Here is a 25,707-nt window from a genome sequence, read left to right as displayed (position 1 = left end):
CTATTAACTCACCCCTACCCCCCCCCATTCCAGACCATGTGATCTCCAGGGAGAGGCGAAAACCCAGAGTGAAAACCCCAGGGCCAATATGGGGAAAAAAAAATCTGGGAAATTCCTCTCCGACCCCCTGAGGCGATCGAAACGAGTCCAGGAGATCACACTGGCCCTGATCGGAAAATGCTTCCCAACCCTATTCATTTCCACTTCCACGAACACCATATGAATTCCCTGCCCCCGAGACAGGTTCCCAACTATCCGCAGTCTCGCTCTGTACTGGCACCAGCCAGTAATTGATTTCCATTTTCGAGAACTTTAACATCACACCCATAAGGGGGGAATGACTGACAGTGATATCTAGATTTCCACATTTTACTGCATCTGTCCGGACGCCACTAGTTGATGTCAGTTTCACAGAGTAATACAGCAAGCACTGACAGTGTTTGCCTTCATCACAACCACAAAGTATTCTGTATCTGTGCATAGAATATTTGTACTAATTTTTTTTTTCTTTTCAGTGTTAAAGCAGTGAGGAAAAATGTACTGGCAAAATGTGTAAGTACAGTTTTTACAAAATGAGCCTTTTTAATGATTATCTGTCACAAACACGGGGTACCAATACAAAGCCAAGTTAGATTCAAATTTAGAGTCTGCTTAAACTGAATTTGAACTTGTTTGAAGTTGACTTCCAGGGATTCGAAGAAGACATTTAAGGAGTGATTTTCATAAGTGTGGCTCAAAATTCACGTCTGCTGAAGTGCATTTACAGTTTTGCTAAGGTGAATGCAATACTTCTTAGGGTGGCACAGTGGTTAGCACTGCTGCCTCACAGTGCCAGGGATCCAGGTTCAATTCAGACCTCGGGTCACTGTCACTCCGTGTCTGCGTGGGTTTCCTCCGGGTTTCCTCCCACAGTCCAAAGATATGGGGCAACATCAACGACTTGAATTATTTTTGTTATTCAAAATATAAGGAGCCTCATTCAACTTTTTAGTTGTCAGCATTCTGAGATAAATTGTTCCATCCCTTTCATCACCCAAAGTGGTGGCCTGGCTGTCAAAGCCATTATTTTAATTATAAGTTAATAAATTTGGAGCGAGGGTCCCTCCATTTTGAAGTGCCCTTTCCCTTATTTACTTCATTGCAGCCAATTATTTGCTTTTTTCAAGCTGAAAGACCTCTGGCCATCCAGCTTCAAAAGCCCGTTGTTCTTATTGGACTGCGAGCTGTACTCTTATCCATGGATTGGTTGTCCTGGGAAAAATCCCATGAAGTGACTGTTACCCACCAGGTGCAGGCTTCTGACCCATTTAGCCTTGCAGCAGGGTTCAGAAGCCCACAGTGAAAATACTGCCTCTGGGAAACAAAAAAAAATTGTATTTCTGGTATTGTAGACCACACAGTAATTTACACATGATTACGAACCTGTCAAAGCATCTAGATCAGGCAACCTAGGCTCATGAGTCAGCCGCATGAGTGGCTTTCCATTATCTCACCGGGCTGCAAAATTGAAGTCAAGACATGTTCATTAGCCTTGACCCCACAAATAAGATTGAATACATTTAATACATGCTGAATATTTCATATTGAGTTATAGAAAATGCTTAATCATTCATATCTTAATAGAGTCGTAGAGGTTTACAGCATGGAAACAAGCCCTTCGGCCCAACTTGTCCATGCTGCCATTTTTTTAAACCGCTAAGCGAGTCTCAATTGCCCGGATTTGCCCCATATCCCTCTATACCCATCTTACCCATGTAACTGTCCAAATGCTTTTTAAAAGACAAAATTGTACCCGCCTCTACTACTACCTCTGGCAGCTTGTTCCAGACAAACTCCACCCTCTGGACCCTTTTGTATCTCTCCCCTTTCACCTTAAACCTATGCCCTTTAGTTTTAGACTCCCCTACCTTTGGGAAAACCCATCAACTTCAAGTGGTAAAAACAAAAGAAATACTTATGCTTTGATTGGACACAGAGGGAGCACACAGCCCAAAGTCAATGTTGTGTGGACTCCGTATCCACCTCACTTCATGTGCCCTTGCATTACATGCATGTCACTTTAGCCATATTGGTAGGAAAAAACTACACAGACTGAGCCCTGCACATGGGCAATGATCAACGAAATGTCTCGTGGGCCACGCTCAGACCCGAGGTGGTCTGCATGTGCCCCCCCCCCCGGTCCCCAGGTTGCCCACCACTGATCTGATTTGATTTGATTTATTGTTGTCGCATGTATTAGTATACAGTGAATAGCATTGTTTCTTGTACGCTATACAGACAAAGCATACCGTTCATAGAGAAGGAAATGAGAGAGTGGAGAATGTAGTGTTACAGTTATAGCTAGGGTGTAGAGAAAGATCAACTTAATGCAAGGTAGGTCCACCCAGAAGTCTGAAGGCAGCAGGGAAGAAGCTGTTCTTGAGTCGGTTGGTATGTGACCTCAGACGTTTGTACCTTTTTCCCCACGGAAGAAGGTGGAAGAGAGAATGAGTGGGGTGTGTGGGGCCCTTAATTATGCTGGCTGCTTTGCCGAGGCAGCGGGAAGTGTAGACAGAGTCAGTGGATGGGAGACTGGTTTGCGTGATGGATTGGGCTACATTCTCGACCTTTTGTGCTTTCTTGCAGTCTTGGACAGAGCAGGAGTCATTCCAAGCTGTGATACAACCAGAAAGGATGCTTTCTATGGTGCATCTGTAAAAGTTGGTGAGGGTCGTAGCTGACATGCCAAATTTCCTTAGTCTCTGAGAAAGTAGAGGCGTTGGTGGGCTTTCTTAACTATAGTGTCAGCATGGGGGGACCAGGACAGGTTGTTGGTAATCTGGACATCTTAAAACCTGAAGCTCTCGACCCTTTCTACTTCGTCCCCGTTGATGCAGACAGGGGCATGTTCTCCACTACGTTTTCTGAAGTCGATGACAATCGATGGTCTAAACTCTAAATTGTTAGTATGAATATTACAGTGCAAATGCAGCACCAGATTTGGCATACTTATTCAATCTGTAATTTATCTGTGGTTAGAGTTTAGGTAACATTTGTTATTTGTCTAAAAGTTTACAAGAAGATTGGCATTAAATAATAGGAGTTACAGTAAGAGAATAAGATTATGCTGTATTTGTATTTAAATTACCATTTGGACTGGCCTACTGGAATTTTTGTTTGACTGCAGTTTATTAAAAAATCCACAAGAGGACACTGGTGTTGTTTTAATAATTTCCAGACAACCTATTTGGTTTCAGTTGAAGGACTAATGAATTGGGCATACGCAATTATATTATTATTTGGGGTTGATTTGTATTTCAAAGGTATTTGAATTACACATTTTTCCCTTAACTATATATTTGGATGGAAATATTCTCAGCCTGAAGATATGAATGGAATTTATGCTCAAGTCCATTTAACACTACCCAGACCTTGTTAAAGGTGCTCTATTGTTAAAGTATTGTTAAAGTGTGCCCAATTTTGTCAGATGTTTCCAAGTGTTATTGGCTACTTGTATTTATGAATGTAACTTATAGCTGGAAATGTTGATGTATTTGATCCCAACTTTTCACTTTCTGAATTTCAAGTTTCTTGCAAATTATAACAGAACAGTAACATTCTATAATTAAAGTTTAAATAGAAAGAAGTGGTAATGTGCTGGATTGATGTATGATCCTAACTATCATAGGTACTTGGACAGTTGTTGATGTGTCTCCATCCTCCCTTGTTAACTTTGTTTTAATCTTTTGAAGCAGCAGGTACAATGGTGAATGATTTCCTTGCTTCATTTCTAATCAAGTCACATAAAGAACACACAAGTAGGAATGGATATGTTAACCCTCCCCCCCCCCCTCCCCTGCCACCTTGTTTGCGGGCATGTTTAAAAACTCATTTTATTATTTTCAGTATGGTGGGGACATAACTCGCAAAATGAAGCTTCTGAAGAGGCAAGCTGAAGGAAAGAGAAGAATGAGGAAAATTGGCAATGTGGAAATACCAAAGGATGCCTTCATCAACGTACTAAAGAGACAAAAAGACAAATAGAGTAAAATGTAAATAGTAAATCAATTCCTTTTAATTGAATCTGGTTATTTATCTCATTGTTGTATGTGAAATGTCACTGGTGTAGAAAGTCATTACACTTCAAAAGAAATACAGTTTTGGAATATTTTGACATGCTGTGGTGTATATAAAGCAAGTATCATCACCATATAACTTCTGTAGAGAAAGGCAGTGCATGATGTGGACAGTGTAACTGGAAGTGATTATGAGTTTACATACTTGCAGTACGAGCTCTTGGTTTGACTCATTACTGGAAGCGTCTCATGTTAATGGCTCTGTAAATTATTTTAAATCATTGTCCACAAGACCAAAAACAGTAAAGTTATGTTTCAATGATTCAATCTTAATTACCTGAGAACAACTTTTTCAAAAATATTTATTTTTGCTGTAATATATCTATCAAATGAATTAAATTCAAATTGTGATATATAGTTTCAATAAACAATTGTAACCTCTACTTCAGTTCTATTGAATTTGAAATCTACTATGTGTATCTGTATAGTCAACTGTTCTAAATGATGACCAGCAAAATAAACTGGGTGGTTTTCCAGAAAGCAGGAGAGGTGCTTTCACCTGCTTTATTACTGCCCTCTGGAACACAACATTAGCAACAAGATCCAGTTATGCAAGGTGTTGACTTTCCCCTTCACAGAATACTGTTGAAGTTTAATGAAGTGGGCATACCATCTGATATCCTCTCTCATTGTCCTTTGGGAAAATAGAAATATAAACTATTTCCATAATGATTGTTGATGCAGTAAAGCTCAAGCTCCTTTTTACTCTTGGAAATAAAAGAAATATAGACATTCGTTTATATAGCATTTTTCACTTTCACTGGATGTCTCGGAGTGCTGTACAGTCAATGAAGTACTTTGGATGTGTAGTTTCTGTTGTAATATAGGAACTGTGGCAGCCAAGTTGCACACAGTAAACTCCCACAAACTGTTAATTGAAGGATCAATTTGGCCAGGACACTTTAGAATCATAGAACGGTGACAGTGCAAGGGGGGAGGCTATTTGGCTTGTCATAGCCCTGTCAACTCCCTGCAAAAGCAACTCAGCTAGTCCCAGTCTCTTCACTATAGCCCTGCAAACCAATTCTGTTCAGATAATTGTCTAATTTTCAAAGTCACAATTGAGTCTTCTTCCACCACACTTGAAAGCAGTGCATTCCAGGCCCTAGCCATTTGTGCTTGAGAAAGTTTTTCCTTGTGTCACCATTGCTTCTTTGTCAGTCACTTTAAATCACTGCCCTCTGGTCCTTATCCTTCTGCCTTCAGATCCAACATGATTTTGAACACCTCTAAAAATGTTTTCTTAATCTACTCTTCTCCAAAGAGAACAGCTCGTTTCTCCAATCAATAAACGTAATTAGGTTTTTCATCTCTAGAACTGTTCTCATGAATCTTCTCTGCACCCTCTCTAATGCCTTCCCAGAACTGGACACAATATTTCAGTTGAAGCCAAGCCAGTTTTTTTTTTACACGTTAATCATAACTTCCTTGCTTTTGTATTCCTTGCCCCTACTTATAAAGGATCCTGTTCATTTGCTTAACTGCTTTATCAACATGCTGTGCCACCTTTAATGATTTAGGGCATATTTACGTACGGTCATTGTGCTTCTACACTTTAGAATTGCATCCTGTTATGACAACAACAGATGTTAATTGCTGAGCAAGTCAATTCCCAAAGGGAAATTCGGCTTACCTTTTTTTACATATTTGAAAACGTGAAGGAAAGTACTGATCTCAGCAGCAAGAACTCCAGTAACACTTCTGGGATTTTAAAAATAAAAAAAATTAACAAAAGAAACAGGCACATGACATTAGAGTTATACTGTTTGAAAGGCCTCATTCTAATATAGATAAATTTAACTATAGAAGTCCAATAATATTACACAAGGCAAAGCTGCTATCACTTCAAAAATTAAAGGAACACCATACAACCTTTCAAACGTATCTCCAGGCTGCTGTGGAAATCCAAGGAACTATCTAAGACTGCTTTTTGCAGCCCAAGACTTTTCTGGCTTGACTGGACGGCTGATTCAAACTGCACCTTCTGCCAGCCCAGAGCTGCTTGCCTCAGGAGGTCTTCCCACATAGTCAACAATAAATCCTCTCATCTCTCCTTAAATATATTTTTCTCCCCTTTCATCCGCGATTCTGTTGGCCTCGGCACTTCTTTGAACTAAACTTTTCCAAAATATAAAAATCTTTCATGTTTCTATTTTGTCTCTGCTTTCAGGTCAATAACATTCAGTAAACTTTTCTGTTTACCCCTGGAACTCCTGCAAGATGCAAAATGTGTCTTGTCACCCCTAACTTCCATTTGATATTCAAACAAACTCAACTTATTTAGAAATGTAAATGTTAGATCCAATCTATTTACCAGTAACGCAACCCCACCATAATATCTCATTACAAATGCACAAACTTGTATGCTTTCATGTCTTAAAGCTCCCAGACAATCCGTCTCTAGAAACTTTTCCCCAGCTTATTTAAATCATATACACAAATGCACACAACCTTCTTTACAGAAAGACACAATGTGCCCTGAAAAATATAAAAAAGTAACATCTGTTCTCACACCATCCGTGATTCCGATGGTTGGCCACAGCAATTTAATGTTGGGACCAGTGTTAAGTGTTTTAAAGCTAAGACTTCCACCTATATCTCAGGAGGTGCCTCCTCCCAAAGAGCTGCTGGCCGTTTGATGACTGGCAATTCTGTAGTTGTAGTCCCAGCAGCACCAGCTGGTGACCGCTACTGAGACTATGCAGCCTCACCCCATCGAGGAGACCAAGTACATCCAAGGTCTTGGTGAAGGGGTGAGGGTTCTGGGGCCAGGTTTCAGAGACCAGATGAACAAGGTAAAGGTGGAGGTATGACTTAGAGGGAGGTGGGGAGTGCTTCTGAAGGGTCCATGGTTCTCAGAAAGGAAGTCTGCCCCCCGGATCCCCCTTCCCCACATTATATCATTCCCGTATGGTATGGACATCCTTCCACTACAGGTAAAAGTATGGCGAGGCAAAGCAAAGAAGCTCTTATGTGGCCATTTAAGGGTCTCAACAGGTCCAAGGATTGGTGGGTCACACCCATCGTAACTTTCTAAGTGCTGAAGTAGCATAACAGCCAATGGCAAAATTACTCTCCATGTGGGGAAGAAAGAATATTCACCAGAGACAGATCTGGGAGCTAAAACTAGAGGAGAGCAGTGTTGGCAGATGTTAAGGAGGCACTAAAATAATGTTATACCAAAATTATTTCACACCAAGGCTTAACTTTGGAAATTCACCAGCGGTGATCTAAATATAAACAGTGAGCTTATACTGACTAAACCCATGTTTTACTGTGGTTACTGAAAGCAATATATATGTTACTAGATGAAATGCAACTAACAATAAGACATTTATTCCAGCTAAATTACTGTAGTGTTTTAAATGGCCAGGATTTGGGTGACTGCTAGCTATTGGTGATTAGAGTAAAACGAAATTATCTTCATTAGTCAAAGTTAAATAATGTAGCAATTGATTTTTAGAATCAAGTAAACATTGCAACATAACGAGGCCAAACAAGATTGAGTTGGTTTTTATTCTCCACAAAAAGCAATAAAGCCATAATCCTAATCCCACTTTTAGTGATGGAATTCTGTGCCCAACTCAATCTTAGATACACCAGCTCTTAACACTAATAATGTTCCACTATCATAAGTTATATGTTGGGATTTTTCTCCTGTTTACCTTTCACATTCACACAAAGGAGACTACCCAAGTTTGTCTCACTACCATGCATAAGTGAGCCATATTTTATGTCGTCCATCTGGGTTGGATTCAAACCTAATGGAAGATATAAAATTGAATGTTGTAATTGTGAAATTGTCTTAGCAGAGCTATTTCAAATAAAAACTTTGTGTTAATGCAACATCAAGTGAAAAAAATACCATTACAGGAGTAATAATGTTATGATATGGTAGGACAATAACCTTGTTCATTACTTAAATAGATGATAGAGGAAATAACATTTGTCTCCTCAATTGCTAATGGACTTTGAACTCATTTAAAAATATGGATCGCCAGTAGGGAGAAATTTGCCATTAAAAATAAACACTAAATCTAATCTTAAAAAGATTTTGCCTTCTAATTGATCAATTTATTTTATCGTAGTTGGAAAATTAAGAATTCATGGTACACACACTATCTGTGCTTGAAATGTATCTTAAAAGCCTAGTATTGAATTTTGTGGGACAGCTTGGAATTCTGCCAAACAATTCTTAGCTGTTAATATTTTATGTTGAATTGTGACCAATTATTTTCAAACCTTATGCTTGTCAATGTTTTAGGTCACAAAATATTAATGTTTTGATGTATCTCCAGTGGAGAAAAGGACAGTAAAATAGAAGGGGAGAGGAAGAGAGAAATGGTAATGGTAGCAGGACAGCACAGTGGTTAGCAGTGGGCGGCACGGTAGTACAGTGGTTAGCACTACTGCTTCACAGCTCCAGGGACCTGGGTTCGATTCCCGGCTTGGGTCACTGTCTGTGTGGAGTTTGCACATTCTTCTCGTGTCTGCGTGGTTTTCCTCCGGGTGCTCCGGTTTCCTCCCACAGTCTAAAGATGTGCGGGTTAGGTTGATTGGCCATGCTAAAATTGCCCCTTAGTGTCCTGAGATGCGTAGGTTAGAGGGATTAGTGGGTAAAATATGTAGGGATATGGGGGTAGGGCCTGGGTGGGATTGTGGTCGGTGCAGACTCGATGGGCCGAATGGCCTCTTTCTGTACTGTAGGGATTCTATGATTTTATGACAAGATAGCAAAATAATTATAAGACAAGGCAAGAGAAAGGAGTTCAAAAGTAGTACAGGAAAATGTGGTAAGAGTACTGATGATGACCAGAAATGTATCAAAGAATGGACTGAAACACTAAAATAGGTGCAGCAGACAACATACCCCAGAGAGAACCAAAACAAAAAGCAGAGTGCTAATTTAATCATGGTATTCTGAAGATGCCAAATTACGAAAGTTAAGCTAAAGCAGTTTACAAGCATGTGCAAGACTCAAAATAGAATCATGAGCCTAGACCAGTGGTTCCCAACCTTTAATATGTCATGGCACATCTCTATACGATAAAAAAATCAAGGCACACTTCCTATTTTCTCTGAACTTCCCTCTCGCAAAATACTTTTTTGGGGCAATTTTCAGCCTACGTTCACCATGAGTGAGAACGTCGATGTGGACAGAAAATCTGGAGCAAATCAGAAAACTCGGGTTTCCATGTTTTACCGCGTGTGTGTGGATGCTAAAAATCTGATTTCCACCATAATAATGCTGATAGCTTCAGTTCCAGCTATCACAAAACCTGGGCCATTGATTTGGAAAAATGTAAACAATACAACATAAATATAAAGTGTGTAAAGGGAACATTGATTTCCTTTATAACACAGCTCACAAATCATTTAACCAGTTCATACAAGACTTGATATTTCAAAACGGTCATCAACATGAAGGTTGACTGTTCCTTCCCACAGATGCTGCCTGATTATCTGAGTTTTGCCAGAATTTTTGTCAGATTTCCAGCATCTGCAGTATTTTATTTTTTACCTCAGGTTGAAAAAGGAAGCACGAGAAAAAGCAGTAATATAATAAAAAAGGAAAGAGGAGAAAGCCGAAATGCAAGACAGAAGTCTCAGCATAATGCTGATCTCATATCTAGGCATTAGCTAAACATAGCTATAGGTACAAATTATTGGCATGGTTTCAAAATACTGATTTTTGGAACAGCATATGCCATTTTTTTATTTCTCTTTCTCGCAGGTCCCCCCCCCCCTCCCCCCCTCCGCCCCCGGCCCCTTTTGTGTTTTGCTTTTTGTGTAAGGCATGTGGCCTTTGCCTTCAGCTCCAATTCCCGTTGGTCATGCACATGGACTTAACCAACATAAAAAATCCAAACCGCGCATGTGCAGCTTTTTCCAAGCCAATACACCTGTTGAGGTTCGTCAGGTCTTGGAGATGCCAACCATGGAGCTAGAAGACAAAGATTATTTTTAATTTTTTTTTAGTTTTTTAATTTTAATTTTATTATTTTCACAAGTTGGCTTACATTAACATTGCAATGAAGTAACTGTGAAAATCCCCTAGTCAGCACACCCCGGCACCTGTTCGGGTACACCGAGGGAGAATTTTGCATGGCCAATGCACCGAGCCAGCATGTCTTTCAGACTGTGGGAAGAAACCAGAGCACCCAGAGGAAACCCACGCAGACACGGGGAGAACGTGAAGACTCTGCACATACAGCGACCCAAGCCGGGAATTGAAGCTGGGTCCCTGGTGTTCTGAGGCAGCAGAGCTCACCAATTAATCACATGAATTTTTAGCCGTTTGGAATCTTTTTTGCAGCACACTTAGGGGGTCTTCATGGCACACCAGCAGACTGGTAGGGAACTACTGGTTTGGACGCCACTGGGAACTTTATTTTTTGTAATTGCCTGGAATTTCCACAAGGGGTCACTGGTGGAAGAACATCAGTGCTTTGAGAATAATATAAAGAGCTATATCAATGTCAATTCTTTTGAATTTTGTTTGTGTTTTGGACGAATAAACAGTAAAAAATATTTTATGTGTATGACCTTGATTTTAGTGATATTTGCATCGACCAAAATATTCTGTTTTACATATTCAAGTAATAAAAAATGAATAGGTGGTGAAAGAGGCTGAGTATTTTAAACGTTGGAGTTTTTTCCTCAATTGATTTTTGCCCCCTCTCCACATTAACAGTCTTAAGTTATAAACTTAATTTACAACCAACATATTTCTTCACTCATTGTCTGAGCACCACGTGAACTAAAATTAAAAATGTGTTGAAGAGGAGTAAATGGGAGGAGATAATAACCCAGGAATAAAGAACAAGCTCCCTGTCTCTACCATATTAAAGTCAGACTTTCATAGTTATTTATGGTAGCAATTACACTGTCGGTGAAGTGCATTAAATTGTCATTATAAAATAATGTTTGGAAGCCAGCCAAAACCTTGCTCAACAAAGGAAGGGCTCATTGTGATCAAGTGCCCATTGATTATAATCGAGCAGGCACTGTCAGCAATTTTAGATCAGATTTTTTTTCTAGTAATTAGTTTTAGCGCATGGTGCAATGAATAATTCCCTCTGACTACAAGGATACATGTCATAGTCGTGCATTAATAAACAGTATCACCTGATTTTTAGATACTGGGAAGAGCTAATTCATTAATCATGAAAAAGTTGTATGGAAATTGAGAAGTTTGTGAAGAAGGTTATTAGCGAAATGTGCAAGGCTATCCATGGAAATCATTATTCAGTTTGGTCTCTTGCATCAGATCAAAGTCAACTTATAATATTGAATCTAGACAATTTTACTTGGATCTTAAAAATGTAAACAGGAACATTTACTAATGGATCTAACTATTTCGATCCTAATGGTGCTCACATATCATTGCTGCTCCAAAATTGTGAAACAACCATTAAAGCGCACAAAACAGCTTAGAAACTACTTATGTCGCCCGATTGCAATTCATGCATTTCATAAATGTCCGCACTTAATGAATATTAATGTTGTAATTGTAAATTGAATCTTATACTCTATTTGAAACTAAGTTTAATATTTATTAAGATGATTTCCCAATGTTTGAGAAATGAAAATTTAATATTTCACCAGCAACTTCCCCCATTTGCACCCAATTTATTCAGATCCCCGCTCACCTGTGTTAACAGTCTTATTTTCATGGTGATTCATACTTACCTGGAAAACGCTATCCAAAATAGCAAAGTCAAAATATTTGTGCATTGTTTTTGCTGCAATGGCATCATGCACAATGATGGATTTCAACACAAGGTGCATTATGGCATTGGGAGGATAGTTCACCTTTCAGAACCCAAGCCATCTCTGCAAAAGAGACTAGCCTTTATATAGCTGTTTCCACGACCTTAGGTAGTTCGAATGCACATGACAGCCAATTAAGTACTTTTGAGGTCTGGTCACAGTTGTAACGTGGAGAGAGACAACAGTCAGTTTGTGGACAGCAAAGGGGAAGTCCTTGCATAAGAAAGGTGCTATTAAATTTCATAGGAAGTCAGCAGTTCATTGGTGCGAGGCAGCTTGTGAAAATTACTAATGTCGACTTCATAGTCTGTTTTTAAGCATCATCCAATGAGATAATGACCAGATCATCTGTTTAGGTGTTGGTTCTCACCTGGAAAACTCCAATGATCTTCAACTAGTGCCATGGGATCTTTTGCACCCACCTGAGAAATTAGCCTTGTTTTAACATCTTGTTCGAAGTACTGCACCACCACCCGTATTCTCTGCATCATGCCCATTTTCTTTGCATTGTTGGCCTGACAGTGAGGCTTCACATGGGCATCCCACTCCTCTCAGGACCATTGGCATGTTGTCATCACCCTGATATAACACAGAATTCCGTCAGCCACTAAATTGTCATTGAGCTCAAATGTTACAATTTCCATGAATCCTCCATGTGCTGATCTGATCTGAGATTCATGTGTAATTTTTCACTACATTACATTAAGAAAATGAATCAACAGTAATGTTGTGCAATATTAAGAAAACAAAGTTAAATATAGCACAAATGAGTAAGACTTTTCATCACTGAGCATCAAAGTGTCACTGATCAGGTGTGTTTTATTTGGATTTTTATGACAACCGTACCAGAATATTACAATGACGATCTCTCACACTGGAACAGTAACAAATACACCTTCCTGCTTAAAAACAAACTATGAAGTTGACATTAATAATTTTCACAAGCTGCCTCGCTCCAATGAACTGCTAACTTCCTATGAAATTTAATAGCATCTTTCTTATGCAATGACTTCCCCTTTGAAATAATTTATTCTGCTTCATATAATCACAGAAACTTGCAGTCGAGAAGCAGGCCAGTCAGCCCATCAAACCTGTGCTGGCACTGGTGCATAGTTCCTCATCCCTGCATTTTGTCTGTACCCCTCTGTAAGGTCATCATCCATAAGTATCTGTCCATCACTTTCAGGTAGACCATTCCAAATCATGAGAACTCCGAGAGGAAAAGCTTTTCTCAATTCCTCTCTCCATCATTTGTCAATGGTTTTAAATCTATGACCTCTGGTCATTCACCTAGTCACTGGAGAGAATATTTTTTCTCTATCTGTTCTATCAAAGTCTCTCATCAACGTGAAAGCCTGTATTATCCCTTTATCTTAAATTGTATTGTTATATTTATAATTCTAAGTAATGCATGTGCTTTTAAAGCACCTATTCAACTTTCCCTGCCATTCTGGAGGATGAGTATCTGAAGGCCAAGGTCTCTCTGCTCAACTACACTATTCAAAATCATTTCATTCATTGTCTGCTATCTTTTCATATTAGTTCTCCATAAGTGCACAACCTCACACTCTCCAGACTGAAAGCTATCTGCTACATTTCTGTCTTTCTATCTATGTCATTGCTTCCTCATTGCTTTCTACTTTGCCAAGTTCTGCATCATCTTGCAAATGTTAAAATGCTGCTCCTCACACCTAGATTTTGGTCATTTATAAAAAGTGTAGAGTAATGGACCCAAAAATACCAGTTGGGAAACAGCACTATAAATCACCTCCCAGTCTAAAAAGTATTAATTCACCATAACCCTTTTTTCTCTTCTCATCAAGTCAATTTTATATTCATTCCATAGCTTTATCCCTAATTCTATAGATTTCCATCTTAATAAGGCTCCAAAGTGGCAATTATTGACTGCTTTCTTAAAGTACATCACTACAAAATCTACTGAATTATCTTGATCAGCATTCTCTGTTACCTCAAACAATTTATTCAAGTTAGTTAGGCACTATTTGTCTTTAACAAATCCATGATGGGTCTGGCTGATTAACCCCATACCTTTACAAATGGTGTTTATTTTGGTCCCAATAATGCATTTCTCATAAATTACTTAACATTGATGTTAAGTAATGATGAATGGTCTGCAGTTTCCTGTGTCAGGGGACTAAGATCTCACCCGCATGGCTAATGACTAAAATTTTAAAAACTGGACGAAGACCTTAATAAGGCTGAAGCTATGTCTATCTGTGACCCTCAAATGAAAGAAACTTTCTGGTGGTATCAGGAAAATGTACGCCTTATTATCTCTGAAGAGCACTAACGAGCCCTGTGAGATGCAGAGACAAAATTCAAAGGGAACTGTACAAAAGTCATCTGCATTTCATAAGCCAGGCCTGACCAAATGGGGCCTATTCAGCTTCTAGGACAAAGAACCCACAGCATTCCTTTCAAGTTTTAATGTTTGAGACACCATTAACCATCTTGGGAACCCAGACAGGGGATACACACCCTTTGTCAAAGACAATGTGAAGAGGTGGGAGCCATGTGACATGGAATCCTGTAGCTTGTGTAAACCAGTAATATTGCCTTCCTGTACTGAAAAAACCTCAGTCTGCCATTTTTACCAGCGGCTGAACAGCAAAGGACACTTGGCCCTATCTACACTGTTTCCATTGGAACTTCTGCACCATTGTCTACAAGACCGATTCATCTCTTTGTGCCCATCACTTCATGGGAATTCAACTCCACTGGAAAAGTGAATTACACAGCATCGTTTTTCAACCTGTGTGAAGGGAATACCTCATTGGACTTTCCTTCTTGCCTCTGGACACATGTGAAACAATAATGCTTAAGAGTAAACCACATGGCTCTGGATCACATGTAGACCAGACCAGGTAAGGACTGCAGATTTCATTCCCTAAAGAACATTAATGAACCAGATAAGTTTTGCCAACAATTGACAATGGTTTCATAGTCATCAGTAGATTCTTAATCCCAAATATATTTTATTTATTTTGAATTCCACCATCTGCCATGACGGGATTCGAACCCGGGTCCCCAGAATATTAATTGAGTTTCTGGATTAATAGTCAAGTAATAGTATCACTAGACCATCACATCCCTTCTAATAAAAAGCAAAATAATGTGAGTAGACCACGATTTGGAAGAACCAACTGGAGAGCAGGCCATCTTAGACTGAGTACTGTGTAATGAAAAGAGAATCATTGCCAATCTAGCTGTATGAGACTCCTTGGAGATGAGCGACATTAACATGATAGAATTTTTTATCAAGCTGGAGAGTGAAGTAGTTGATTCAGAGTCCAGGGTGTTGAATCTTAATAAAGGAAACTATGAGGATATGAGGTGTGAGTTGGCCTTGATAAATTGGGGAGAGTTACTTAAAGGGATGACAGTGGCTAGACAATGGAAAACATTCAAGGAATGCATGGGGAAACTGCAGCAACTGTTTATTCCTGTCTGGCACAAAAGCAAAATGGGTAAGAAGGCCAATTATAGAGAGTGTCCAATCTAAGGAAGAAGAATACAGATTGGCCAAGAAAAATATAGGTCTGAGGATTGGGAGCAGTTAAGAATTCAGCAAAGAAGAACCAAGGGATTGATTAAGAAGGAGAAAATACAGTATAAAAATAAGCTTGCAGGGAACATAAAGACTGACACCAAGAGTTCCAAGGCTCCCTCTTTTTAACTCCACTCGCGGGCTTATTTTAGGTTTGGTTCTCCGTTACCCAAACCCCACCAATGCCCGAGTGATTCTCTCTTTTGCCGATGGAACAACGGCCACCTTGCGCCTACTTCACTAGAGTAGCACCCTCAAGAGAGAGAAAAGGAAACTGCTGCCTATCCACTACCTGGCAGCCTTTCCTGAGTGTGCGGGTTCGAATCGCCCAGAGTACCCTCGGTTCTCGATTCTGGAATTATGGTAAGGGATGTTAAAATGTGACCTGACCAGAGATAGCTGATGAGAAAATGAAAGAGCAAGATGGGCTCCAATCGAGTTCAAATCATATATCTTTTATTAAACACCAAAATTAAACCTCATCAACACCAGAAAACAACATATAGGTATCTTGTACTCTATAACTATGAGAACAAAAACTAAACGGGCACAACGTCAATTCTAACTTTAAACAGTGTTAGCAATATCTTATACTGTGAAAAGGTTCATGCACCCACCATTCCCACAAAAGCCTCCACTGCTATGTTACCCTCGGGAACTTCGCAAATTACTAGGAAATACTCAGTTGAGCCGACCTTGACCTTCTGGGCTGGCTGTGTGCTGGAAAACTGCTGTCTGCAACGTGGTTCAGAAGGGTGAGAGAGTTGCCATGCTGGTCCGAAGAGAAAAGAGAGAAAATGGCTGTGAAGCCACACCTTTTAAAGTTCAGATTTCAAAAGTCCCGTGAGCTCCGCCCCCACCGGCAATTGCAAGAACAATGGTCCTGGATCGCTATCAGCCTCAGTGATAGCACAGCCTATTGAAATCACAAATGGCTGAGACTGCCTTGTCCAGTATGACTGGCCCATCGATGTTCCTAATCACTTCACCGGGGCTTACAGATTGTTTTCCCATCATGGAGATGGGTTTCTCCTTACTGCTGGATAGCCCCATTATCATATCTATTGTATCTTATCCAGGTACATTGTGGATGGTATCGATCTTCCAATTTCGATGCGGGTCTGGTCTGGTGACATCATCTGCTCCCTTTGTGATTCAGTTAATCTAAACAGCAGCTTGTTTGGACCCTGACTGTTTGTGAATTCGACTGGAGGCACCCTTTCTGCACACAGGCAGGGCTGAGCCTGCTGGGAGAAAACAGCCAGTTTCTTCAGCCAAACGTGGCCACTTCTACCATTTAAATGGCCAATGTGTGTTTTACAGTCCTTATATGCGTTGGTGTTGCCCGAAAAACTTACACTTCACAAAAGAGGACACAAATCAAATGTCAGAAATGTTGGAGAATGCAAGATTTAATGAGAGGGAAGAACTGAGGGAGATCAATATCAGTAGAGAAATGGTGCTGGGAAAGTTGATGGAATCGAAGGCAGATAAATCCCCGTGGCCTGATGATCTACATCCCAGAGTACTTAAGGAAGTGGCTCTCAAAATAGTGGATGCATTGGTGATCATCTTCCAGGATTCTATAGACTCTGGAACAGTCCAGAGGGTTTGTAGGGTAGCGAATGTCACTCCAATATTCAAAAAGGGAGGTAGAGAGAAAACAGGGAATTATAGACCAGTAAGCTTAATATCGGTAGTGGGGAAAATTCTCGAATCTATTATCAAGGACTTTATAGCAGAGTATTTAGAAAGCAATGGCAGGATCAGACAGAGTCAGCATGGATTTAGGAAGGGGAAATCATGCTTGACAAATCTGTTGGAATTCTTTGAAGATGTAACTAGTAGAGTTGATTTGATTTGATTTGATCGATGGTTGCCACATGTATTAACATACAGTGAAAAGTATTGTTTCTTGCACGCTATACAGACAAGCATACCGTTCATAGAGAAGGAAACGAGAGAGTGCAGAATGTAGTGTTACAGTCATAGCTAGGGTGTAGAGAAAGATCAACTTAATGCAAGGTAAGTCCATTCAAAAGTCTGACAGCAGCAGGGAAGAAGTTGTTCTTGAGATGGTTGGTACGTGACCTCAGACTTTTGTATCTTTTTCCCGATGGAAGAAGGTGGGAGAGACAGTGCCCGGGGTGCGTGGGGTCCTTAATTATGCTGGTTGCTTTGCCGAGGCAATGGGAAGTGTAGACAGAGTCAATGGATGGGAGGCTGGTTTGTGTGATGGATTGGGCTACATTCACAACCTTTTGCAGTTCCTTGCGATCTTGGGCAGAGCAGGAGCCATACCAAGCTGTGATACAACCGGAAAGAATGCTTTCTATGGTGCATCTGTAAAAGTTGGTGAGAGTGATAGCTGACATACCAAATTTCCTTAGTCTTCTGAGAAAGTAGAGGCGTTGGTGGGCTTTCTCAACTATAGTGCTGGCATGGGGGGACCAGGACAGCTTGTTGGTGATCTGGACATCTAAAAACTTGAAGCTCTCGATCCTTTGTACTTCGTCCCCGTTGATGTACAAGGGGGAACCAGTAGATGTGGTATATTTGGACTTTCAGAAAGTGTTTGACAAAGTTCCGCAGAAGAAATTATCGTGCAAAATTAAAGCGCATGGCACTGGGGGAAGTGTATTGAGATGGATAGAAAACTGGTTGGCAGAGAGGAAACAAAGAGTAGGAATTAATGGGTGCTTTTCAAATTGGCAGGCAGTAACTAGGAGTGCCACAGGGATTGGTGCTGGGACCCCAGCTATTCACAATATATATTAATGATTTGGGTGAGGGAACAAAATGTAACATCTCAAAGTTTGCAGATGATACCAAGTTGGGTGGGAGGGTGCAGAGATCCTTCTGAATGATCTGGACAGGTTGGGCTAATCAATGGCAGATGCAGTATAATTTGGATAAATGTGAGGTTATTCACTTTGGAAGCAAAAACAAGAAGGCAGATTACCTGAATGGCTGTAAATTGGGAGAGGGCAGTGCAGCGGGACCTGGGTGTCCTTGTGCACCAGTCACTGAAGGTAAGCATGCAGGTGCAGCAGGTGGTAAAAAAGGCAAATGACATGTTGGCCTTCATTGCGAGAGGATTCGAGTACAGGAGCAGGATGTGTTGTTGCAACTATACAGGGCCTTGGTGAGGCCACACCTAGAGTATTGTGTGTAGTTTTGGTCTCCTTTTCTGTGGGAGGATGTTCTTGCTCTTGAGGGAGTGCAGCGAAGGTTTACCAGGCTGATTCTGTGGATGGCGGGACTGATATATGAGGAGAGATTGACAAGGTTAGGATTGATTTTGCTGGAGTTCAGATGAATGAGGGGGGATTCCATAGAGACTTATAAAAGTCTAACAGGTCTAGACAGGATAGATGCAGGGAGGATGTTCCCAATGGCGGGGGAGTCCAGAACCAGGGGTCATAGTCTGAGGATTCAGGGTAGACCATTTAGGACGGAGATGAGGAGACATTTCTTCACCCAAAGAGTGGTGAACCTGTGGAATTCATTACCACAGGAAGTAGTTGATGCCAAAATACTGAATGCATTCAAGAGGCAGCTGGATATAGCACTTGGGGCGAATGGGATCAAAGGTTATGGGGAAAAAGCAGGATTAGGCTATTGAGTTGGATGATCAGCCATGATCGTAATGAATGGCAGAGCAGGCTTGAAGGGCCAAATGGCCTCCTCCTGCTCCTATCTTCTACGTTTCAATGAATACTGGAATCTGAAACAAAAACAGAAAATGCTGGAGAATCTCAGCAGGATGGCAGGGTCTGCGGAGGGAGAAAACAGTTAACATTTTGAGTTTGTATGACTCTTCATCGGAGCTAAAGAGAGGGAGAAATGTGATAGATTGTATACTGGGTAAGAGGGGTGGAACAGGTGGAGCAGAGTAGAAGGCCAGTGATTGGTGAGATTGCAACAAAGATGTGTAGTCATGAGACTGAGGAAGCATTAATGGCAAGAAAAGATGCAAGTAGTTGCATAAAGGTAAGATATTAGAATGTGTTAATAACTGAATAATGGTCTGTCACTGTATGTGGGGTAGAACACACATCTTTGAAAATGCAATTTCACGCCAGACGATTCATTTCACCCTGGATCGAGGTTGTAGTTAAAACATGAAGACTGCCTGGTCTTTTGGCCCGTCTGACAACTGTAAAAGTGGATGGTCCATGTGTGCTTACTGGATTTAATTGCCAGTTTAATTGCTTGCTGAGTCAAATATAACTTGTGTGCGACGATATTGGGATGCGTGCTTGATATCTCCTCGCATGATTTCCTGTGCTGCCAGGTCAGGCGCACACCCGCTCAATCAACATAAAATTCTGCACTGTGTTTCTGCTGCTGTCTGCCTGCTTTATAGACTGCTTACCGCAGACAGCAACACTGTTTCACAGGAATAGACAACTCGATCAAAATGTGGGCAGGGAGGTTAGTGAGAGTTTGTATATGTGTTGTGTGTGGGGGGTGACGTTGGAAGAGAGGCTGCTGAGTGACTGAGTTAGTGTGGGGAAGGAGGGCGGGGAACAAAGGTTGCTGAGCAACCTTTGGTCTGGCAGGAGGGCTGTTGGGAAGAGGGATGCATGTATGTGTGGGGTGGGGAAGCGGGGCTGATTACAGTGTGTGTGGGGTTGGGGAAAGGGGCTGATTACAGTGTGTGTGGGGTGGGGGAAAAGGGCTGATTACAGTGTGTGTGGGGTGGGGAAAGGGGCTGATTACAGTGTGTGTGGGGTTGGGGAAAGGGGCTGATTACAGTGTGTGGGGGGTGGGGGAAAGGGGCTGATTACAGTGTGTGTTGGGTGGGGAAGAGGGGCTGATTACAGTGTGTGGGGTGGGGAAGAGGGGCTGATTACAGTGTGTGTGGGGTGGGGGAAAGGGGCTGATTACAGTGTGTGTGGGGTGGGGGAAAGGGGCTGATTACAGTGTGTGTGGGATGGGGGAAAGGGGCTGATTACAGTGTGTGTGGGGTGGGGGAAAGGGGCTGATTACAGTGTGTGTGGGGTTGGGGAAAGGGGCTGATTACAGTGTGTGTGGGGTTGGGGAAAGGGGCTGATTACAGTGTGTGTGGGGTGGGGGAAAGGGGCTGATTACAGTGTGTGTGGGGTGGGGAGGAGGGGCTGATTACAGTGTGTGTGGGGTGGGGGAAAGGGGCTGATTACAGTGTGTGTGGGGTGGGGGAAAGGGGCTGATTACAGTGTGTGTGGGGTGGGGAGGAGGGGCTGATTACAGTGTGTGGGGTGGGGGAAAGGGATAAGATCTCAAACAATGACGAGACAGAGTATAGGAAAGAGATAGAGAATCTGGTAGAACGGTGCAATGACAATAATCTATCTCTCAATGTCAGCAAAACAAACGAGATAGTCATTGACTTCAGGAAGTGTAGTGGAGGACATGCTCCTGTCTACATCAATGGGAACAAAGGGGAAATGGTCGAGAGTTTCTAGATGTCCAGACCACCAATAACCTGGCCTGGTCCCTGCATGCTGACGATATAGTTAAGAAAGCCCACCAACACCTCTACTTCCTCAGGAAGCTAAGGAAATTTGGCCTGACCATTACAACTCTCACCAACTTTTACAGATGCACCATAGAAAACATTCTTTCTGGATGTATCTCAGCTTGGAATGGCTCCTGCTCTGCCCAAGACCACAAAAAACTACAAAGAGTGGTAAATAAAGTCCAGTCTATCATGCAAACCAGTCTCCCATCCATTGACTTTGTGTACATTTCCTGCTGCCTTGGAAAAACAGCCAGCATAATTAAGGACCCCATGCACCCCGGACATACTCTCTTCCACCTTCTTCCGTCGGGAAAAAGATACAAAAGTCTGAAGACACGTACCAACCGACTCAAGAACAGCTTCTTCCCTGCTGCCATCAGACTTTTGAATGGACCTACCCTGTATTAAGCTAATCTTTCTCTACACCCTAGCTATGACTGTAACACCATGTTCTGCGCTCTCTCCTTTCCTTCTGTATAGCGCGCAAGAAACAATACTTTTCACTATATACCAATGCATGTGACAACAATAAATCAAATAAAAGTCAAACTGTGCCTGGAGTTTACCAAATTTCAATGACATAATCAAAATTGATGTGCACATAACTTAATACCTCCTTTGCCACTTTTGTAATGCTCCCTGTAATTTTAGAGCTGTTTTTAATTTTAATTCTATTTTAGAAACATAGAAACATAGAAAAACTACAGCACAAAACAGGCCCTTCGGCCCCACAAGTTGTGCCGAACATATCCCTACCTTTTAGGCCTACCTATAACCCTCCATCCTATTAAGTCCCATGTACTCATCCAGGAGTCTCTTAAAAGACCCTATTGAGTTTGCCTCCACCACCACTGACGGCAGCCAATTCCACTCGCCCACCACCCTCTGTGTGAAAAACTTACCCCTAACATTTCCCTTGTACCTACCCCCCAGCACCTTAAACCTGTGTCCTCTCGTAGCAGTCATTTCCACCCTGGGAAAAAGCCTCTGAGAGTCCACCCGATCTATGCCTCTCAACATCTTATATACCTCTATTACATCTCCTCTCACCCTACGTCTCTCCAAGAAGAAAAGACCCAGCTCCCTCAGCCTATCCTCATAAGGCATGCCACTCAATCCAGGCAACACCCTTGTAAATCTCCTCTGCACCCTTTCAATCTTTTCCCCATCCTTCCAGAACTGAGCACAGTACTCCAAGTGGGGTCTGACGAGGGTCTTATATAGCTGCATCATTATCCGCGGAGTCCTAAACTCAATCCCTCGATTGATAAAGGCCAGCACACCATATGCCTTCTTACCCACCTCCTCCACCTGCGGGGCCGATTTTAGAGTCCGATGGACCCGGACCCCAAGGTCCTTCTGATCCTCTACAGTATTAAGAGTCTTTCCCTTTATATTGTACTCCTTCATCCCATTTGACCTGCCAAAATGGACCACTACGCATTTATCTGGGTTGAAGTCCATCTGCCACTTCTCCGCCCAGTCTTGCATCCTATCTATGTCCCTCTGTAACTTCTGACATCCCTCCAGACTATCCACAACCCCACCAACCTTCGTGTCGTCGGCAAACTTACCAACCCATCCCTCCACTTCCTCATCCAGGTCATTTATGAAAATGACAAACAGCAAGGGTCCCAGAACAGATCCCTGGGGCACACCACTGGTGACCGATCTCCATTTAGAAAAAGACCCATCTATACTTACACTCTGCCTCCTTTGGGCAAGCCAGTTCTGGACCCACAGGGCAGCAGCCCCTTGGATCCCTTACCCTCTCACTTTTTCTGGAAGCCTTGCATGGGGGACCTTATCGAACGCCTTGCTAAAATCCATATAAACCACATCTACCACTTTCCCTTCGTCAATGTGTTTAGTCACATTTTTGAAGAACTCCACCAGGCTTGTAAGGCACGATTTGCCTTTGACAAAGCTATGCTGAGTATTCTTGAGCATACTAAACCTCTCGAAATGCTCATAAATCTTGTCCCTCAGGATCTTCTCCATCAACTTACCAACCACTGAGGTTAGACTCACCGGTCGGTAATTTCCTGGGCTATTCCTATTCCCCTTCTTGAAAATAGGAACCACATCCACAATCCTCCAATCTTCCGGCACCTCTCCCGTCTCCATCGACGACGCAATGATTATCGCCAGAGGCTCTGCAATCTCTTCCCTCACCTCCCACAGTAACCTGGGGTACATCCCATCCGGACCTGGCGACTTATCTATCTTGATGCCATTCAAAGATTCCAGCACAACCTCTTTGTTAAATTCCACATACTCAATCTTTTCAGTCCACTGCAAGCCCGCAGTACATCCACCCAGGTCCTTCTCCTCTGTGAAAACCGAGGCAAAATACTCATTAAGCACCTCTGCCATTTCTACTAGTTCCGTACAGATTTTCCCGCCTTCACCTTTTATAGGCCCTATTCCTTCTCGTCTCATCCTTTTACTCTTCACATATTTATAGAACGCCCTAGGGTTTTTCTTAATCCTACCTGCCAAGGCCTTCTCGTGACCCCTCCTGGCTCTCCTAATTTCCTTCTTTAGTCCCTTCCTACAAGCTGTATACTCATCTAGATCCCTATCTTCACCAAGCTCTCTGAACCTTTTGTATGCTTTCCTTTTCTTCTCGACTAGGTCCCGCACAGCTTTCGTGCACCACGTTCCTTTAACCTACCAACTCCTGTCTGCTCGGAACGTTGTCCTGTAGAACTCTAGACAGACATTCCTTGAAAAACTGCCACCTCTCTTCAGTACATTTCCCTGGGAATACCTCCTTCCAATTTACTCCTCTAATTTGCTGCCTTATGTCTTCATGTTTCCCCTTACTCCATATAAACGCTTTCCTAGCTTGCCTGATCCTCTCTTTTTCCAATGCAAGCATAAAGGAGATAGAGTTATGATTGCTATCCCCAAGATGCTCTCCCTCTGAGAAATCTGACACCTGTCCAGGTTCATTGGTCAGTATCAGATCAAGTACAGCCTCTCCTCTTGTAGGCTTGTCCACATGCTGTGTCAGGAAACCCTCTTGAACACACCTAACAAACTCCTCCCCATCAAATCCCCTTACCCTAGGGATAGTCCAATCTATGTTTGGGAAATTAAAGTCTCCCATCACAACAACTCTGCTATTATTGCATCTCTCCAGGATCTGTTTCCCTATCTGCTCCTCCACCTCCTTGTTACTATTGGGTGGCCTATAGAAAACTCCCAGCAAAGTGATCGACCCCTTCCCACTCTGAACTTCCACCCAGAGACTCTGCAGACAATCCCTCCACAGCATACACCTTCTCTACAGCTGTGACACTATCCCTGATCAGCAGTGCCACTCCACCCCCTCTCTTGCCTCCCTCCCTGTCCTTACTGAAACATCTGAATCCTGGCACCTGGAGTATCCAGTCCTGTCCCTGAGACATCCAAGTCTCCGTAATGGCCACCACATCACACTTCCAGGCATCGATCCACGCTCTGAGCTCATCCCCTTTATTCACTATACTCCTGGCATTAAAGTAAACACATCTCAATCCTTTGGTCTGAGCTCTCCCCTGTCCATCCTCCCTCTTGCACTGTCCATAACCCTTCTCTGTTTGCGAGCTAACTTCCTCGCTCCCAGTCACCTCGTCTCGATCCCCTCTCCCCAACCTATCTAGTTTAAACTCTCCCCAGTAGCCTTAGCCAACCTTCCCGCCAGGGTATTGGTCCCTCTGGGATTCAAGTGCCACCTGTTTTGTGTGTACAGGTCACACCTGCCCCTAAAGAGGTCCCAATGGTCCAGGAACCTGAATCCCTGTCCCCTGCACCAGTCCCTCAGCCACACATTCATTCTCCACCTCACTCCATTCCTGCCCTCACCTTCCCGTGGCACAGGCAGCAATCCTGAGATTACTACATTTGCTTTCCTCCTTCTCAGCTGTCTCCCTAATTCCCTATACTCTCTTTTCATGACCCCTTCCTTCCCACATCAGTGGGATATGTACCGCTACCTCTGGCTCCTCTCCCTCCCACCTCAGGATTTCTGAGACTCGACCAGCGACATCCTGGATCCCGGCCCCAGGGAGGCAGATCACCATCCGAGACTCCCGCCTGCCTCCGCAAAAACGCCTGTCCGACCCTCTTACTGTCGAGTCCCCAATTAACACTGCCTTCCTCCTCTTTTCCTTAACCCTCTGAGTTACTCTAATCTCATCCTTTTCTGCAATTAGTATGCCCTAAAGTTTTACATCACAACCATATGCCTAAAGGATTTTTTGCCTCTTTAATTAGTAATTTTATGAAACTTATACTGTTCAATTATCTCACAAATCACAAGTTATCTTGCATAAAAGCAAAAACTGCAGGAAATACTTTTCAGTCAAGCCTCTTTGGAAAAAACCATACTGACCCGTAATTTTTGAGCTCTAGGGTGGCGTATCTTGCTGAGAAACAGAGGTAGTTTTAAAGTAATTTATGTTTGTATTTGTGAATCTTAGAAATAGGGTAGAGCTTTATGCAAGTTTAATTTTCTGTTTCTGCCTTTGACATTTGGGATTGTAACAATCTGGGGATAACCCAAATACGTATTAGAGAGCACCACTCAAGAATTTCACAGGTAAGAATTGCACAGCCATTACCAGGCAAGTTCAAACTTCCGACCGGCAATCGCCCTGCACTGGGAACCACCTGAAAATGTGATTTAAATCACAAACTTTGGACGGTCCCAACTGTGCCACATCAATACCCCCCCCATCAACCTCCTCCTCCCCTCC

The 25,707-nt window shown here is 42.2% G+C and overlaps 1 protein-coding gene across 3 annotated transcripts in view; it reads left to right on the top strand.

The window, feature by feature from the left end:
- guf1 (GTP binding elongation factor GUF1) overlaps positions 1-5,429 on the top strand; it is a 36,610-nt gene extending 31,181 nt beyond the window's left edge. The window contains exons 16-17 of one of the 3 annotated variants that reach the window (XM_078216876.1): positions 516-552; positions 3,886-5,429. In XM_078216876.1, the coding sequence (XP_078073002.1) occupies positions 516-552; positions 3,886-4,023 (175 nt within the window). In that variant the 3' untranslated portion in view covers positions 4,024-5,429. The remainder of the gene's footprint in view (positions 1-515; positions 553-3,885) is intronic. The other 2 variants (XM_078216893.1, XM_078216885.1) reach the window with 2 other exon arrangements.
- Positions 5,430-25,707: the final 20,278 nt, after the last annotated feature.

This window comes from Mustelus asterias, chromosome 1 (genome assembly GCF_964213995.1).
Source record: "Mustelus asterias chromosome 1, sMusAst1.hap1.1, whole genome shotgun sequence".
NCBI classification, from domain to species: Eukaryota; Metazoa; Chordata; class Chondrichthyes; order Carcharhiniformes; family Triakidae; genus Mustelus; species Mustelus asterias.
Note: the sequence above shows the minus strand (reverse complement) of the source record. Positions and strands in the feature narration are given on the sequence as shown.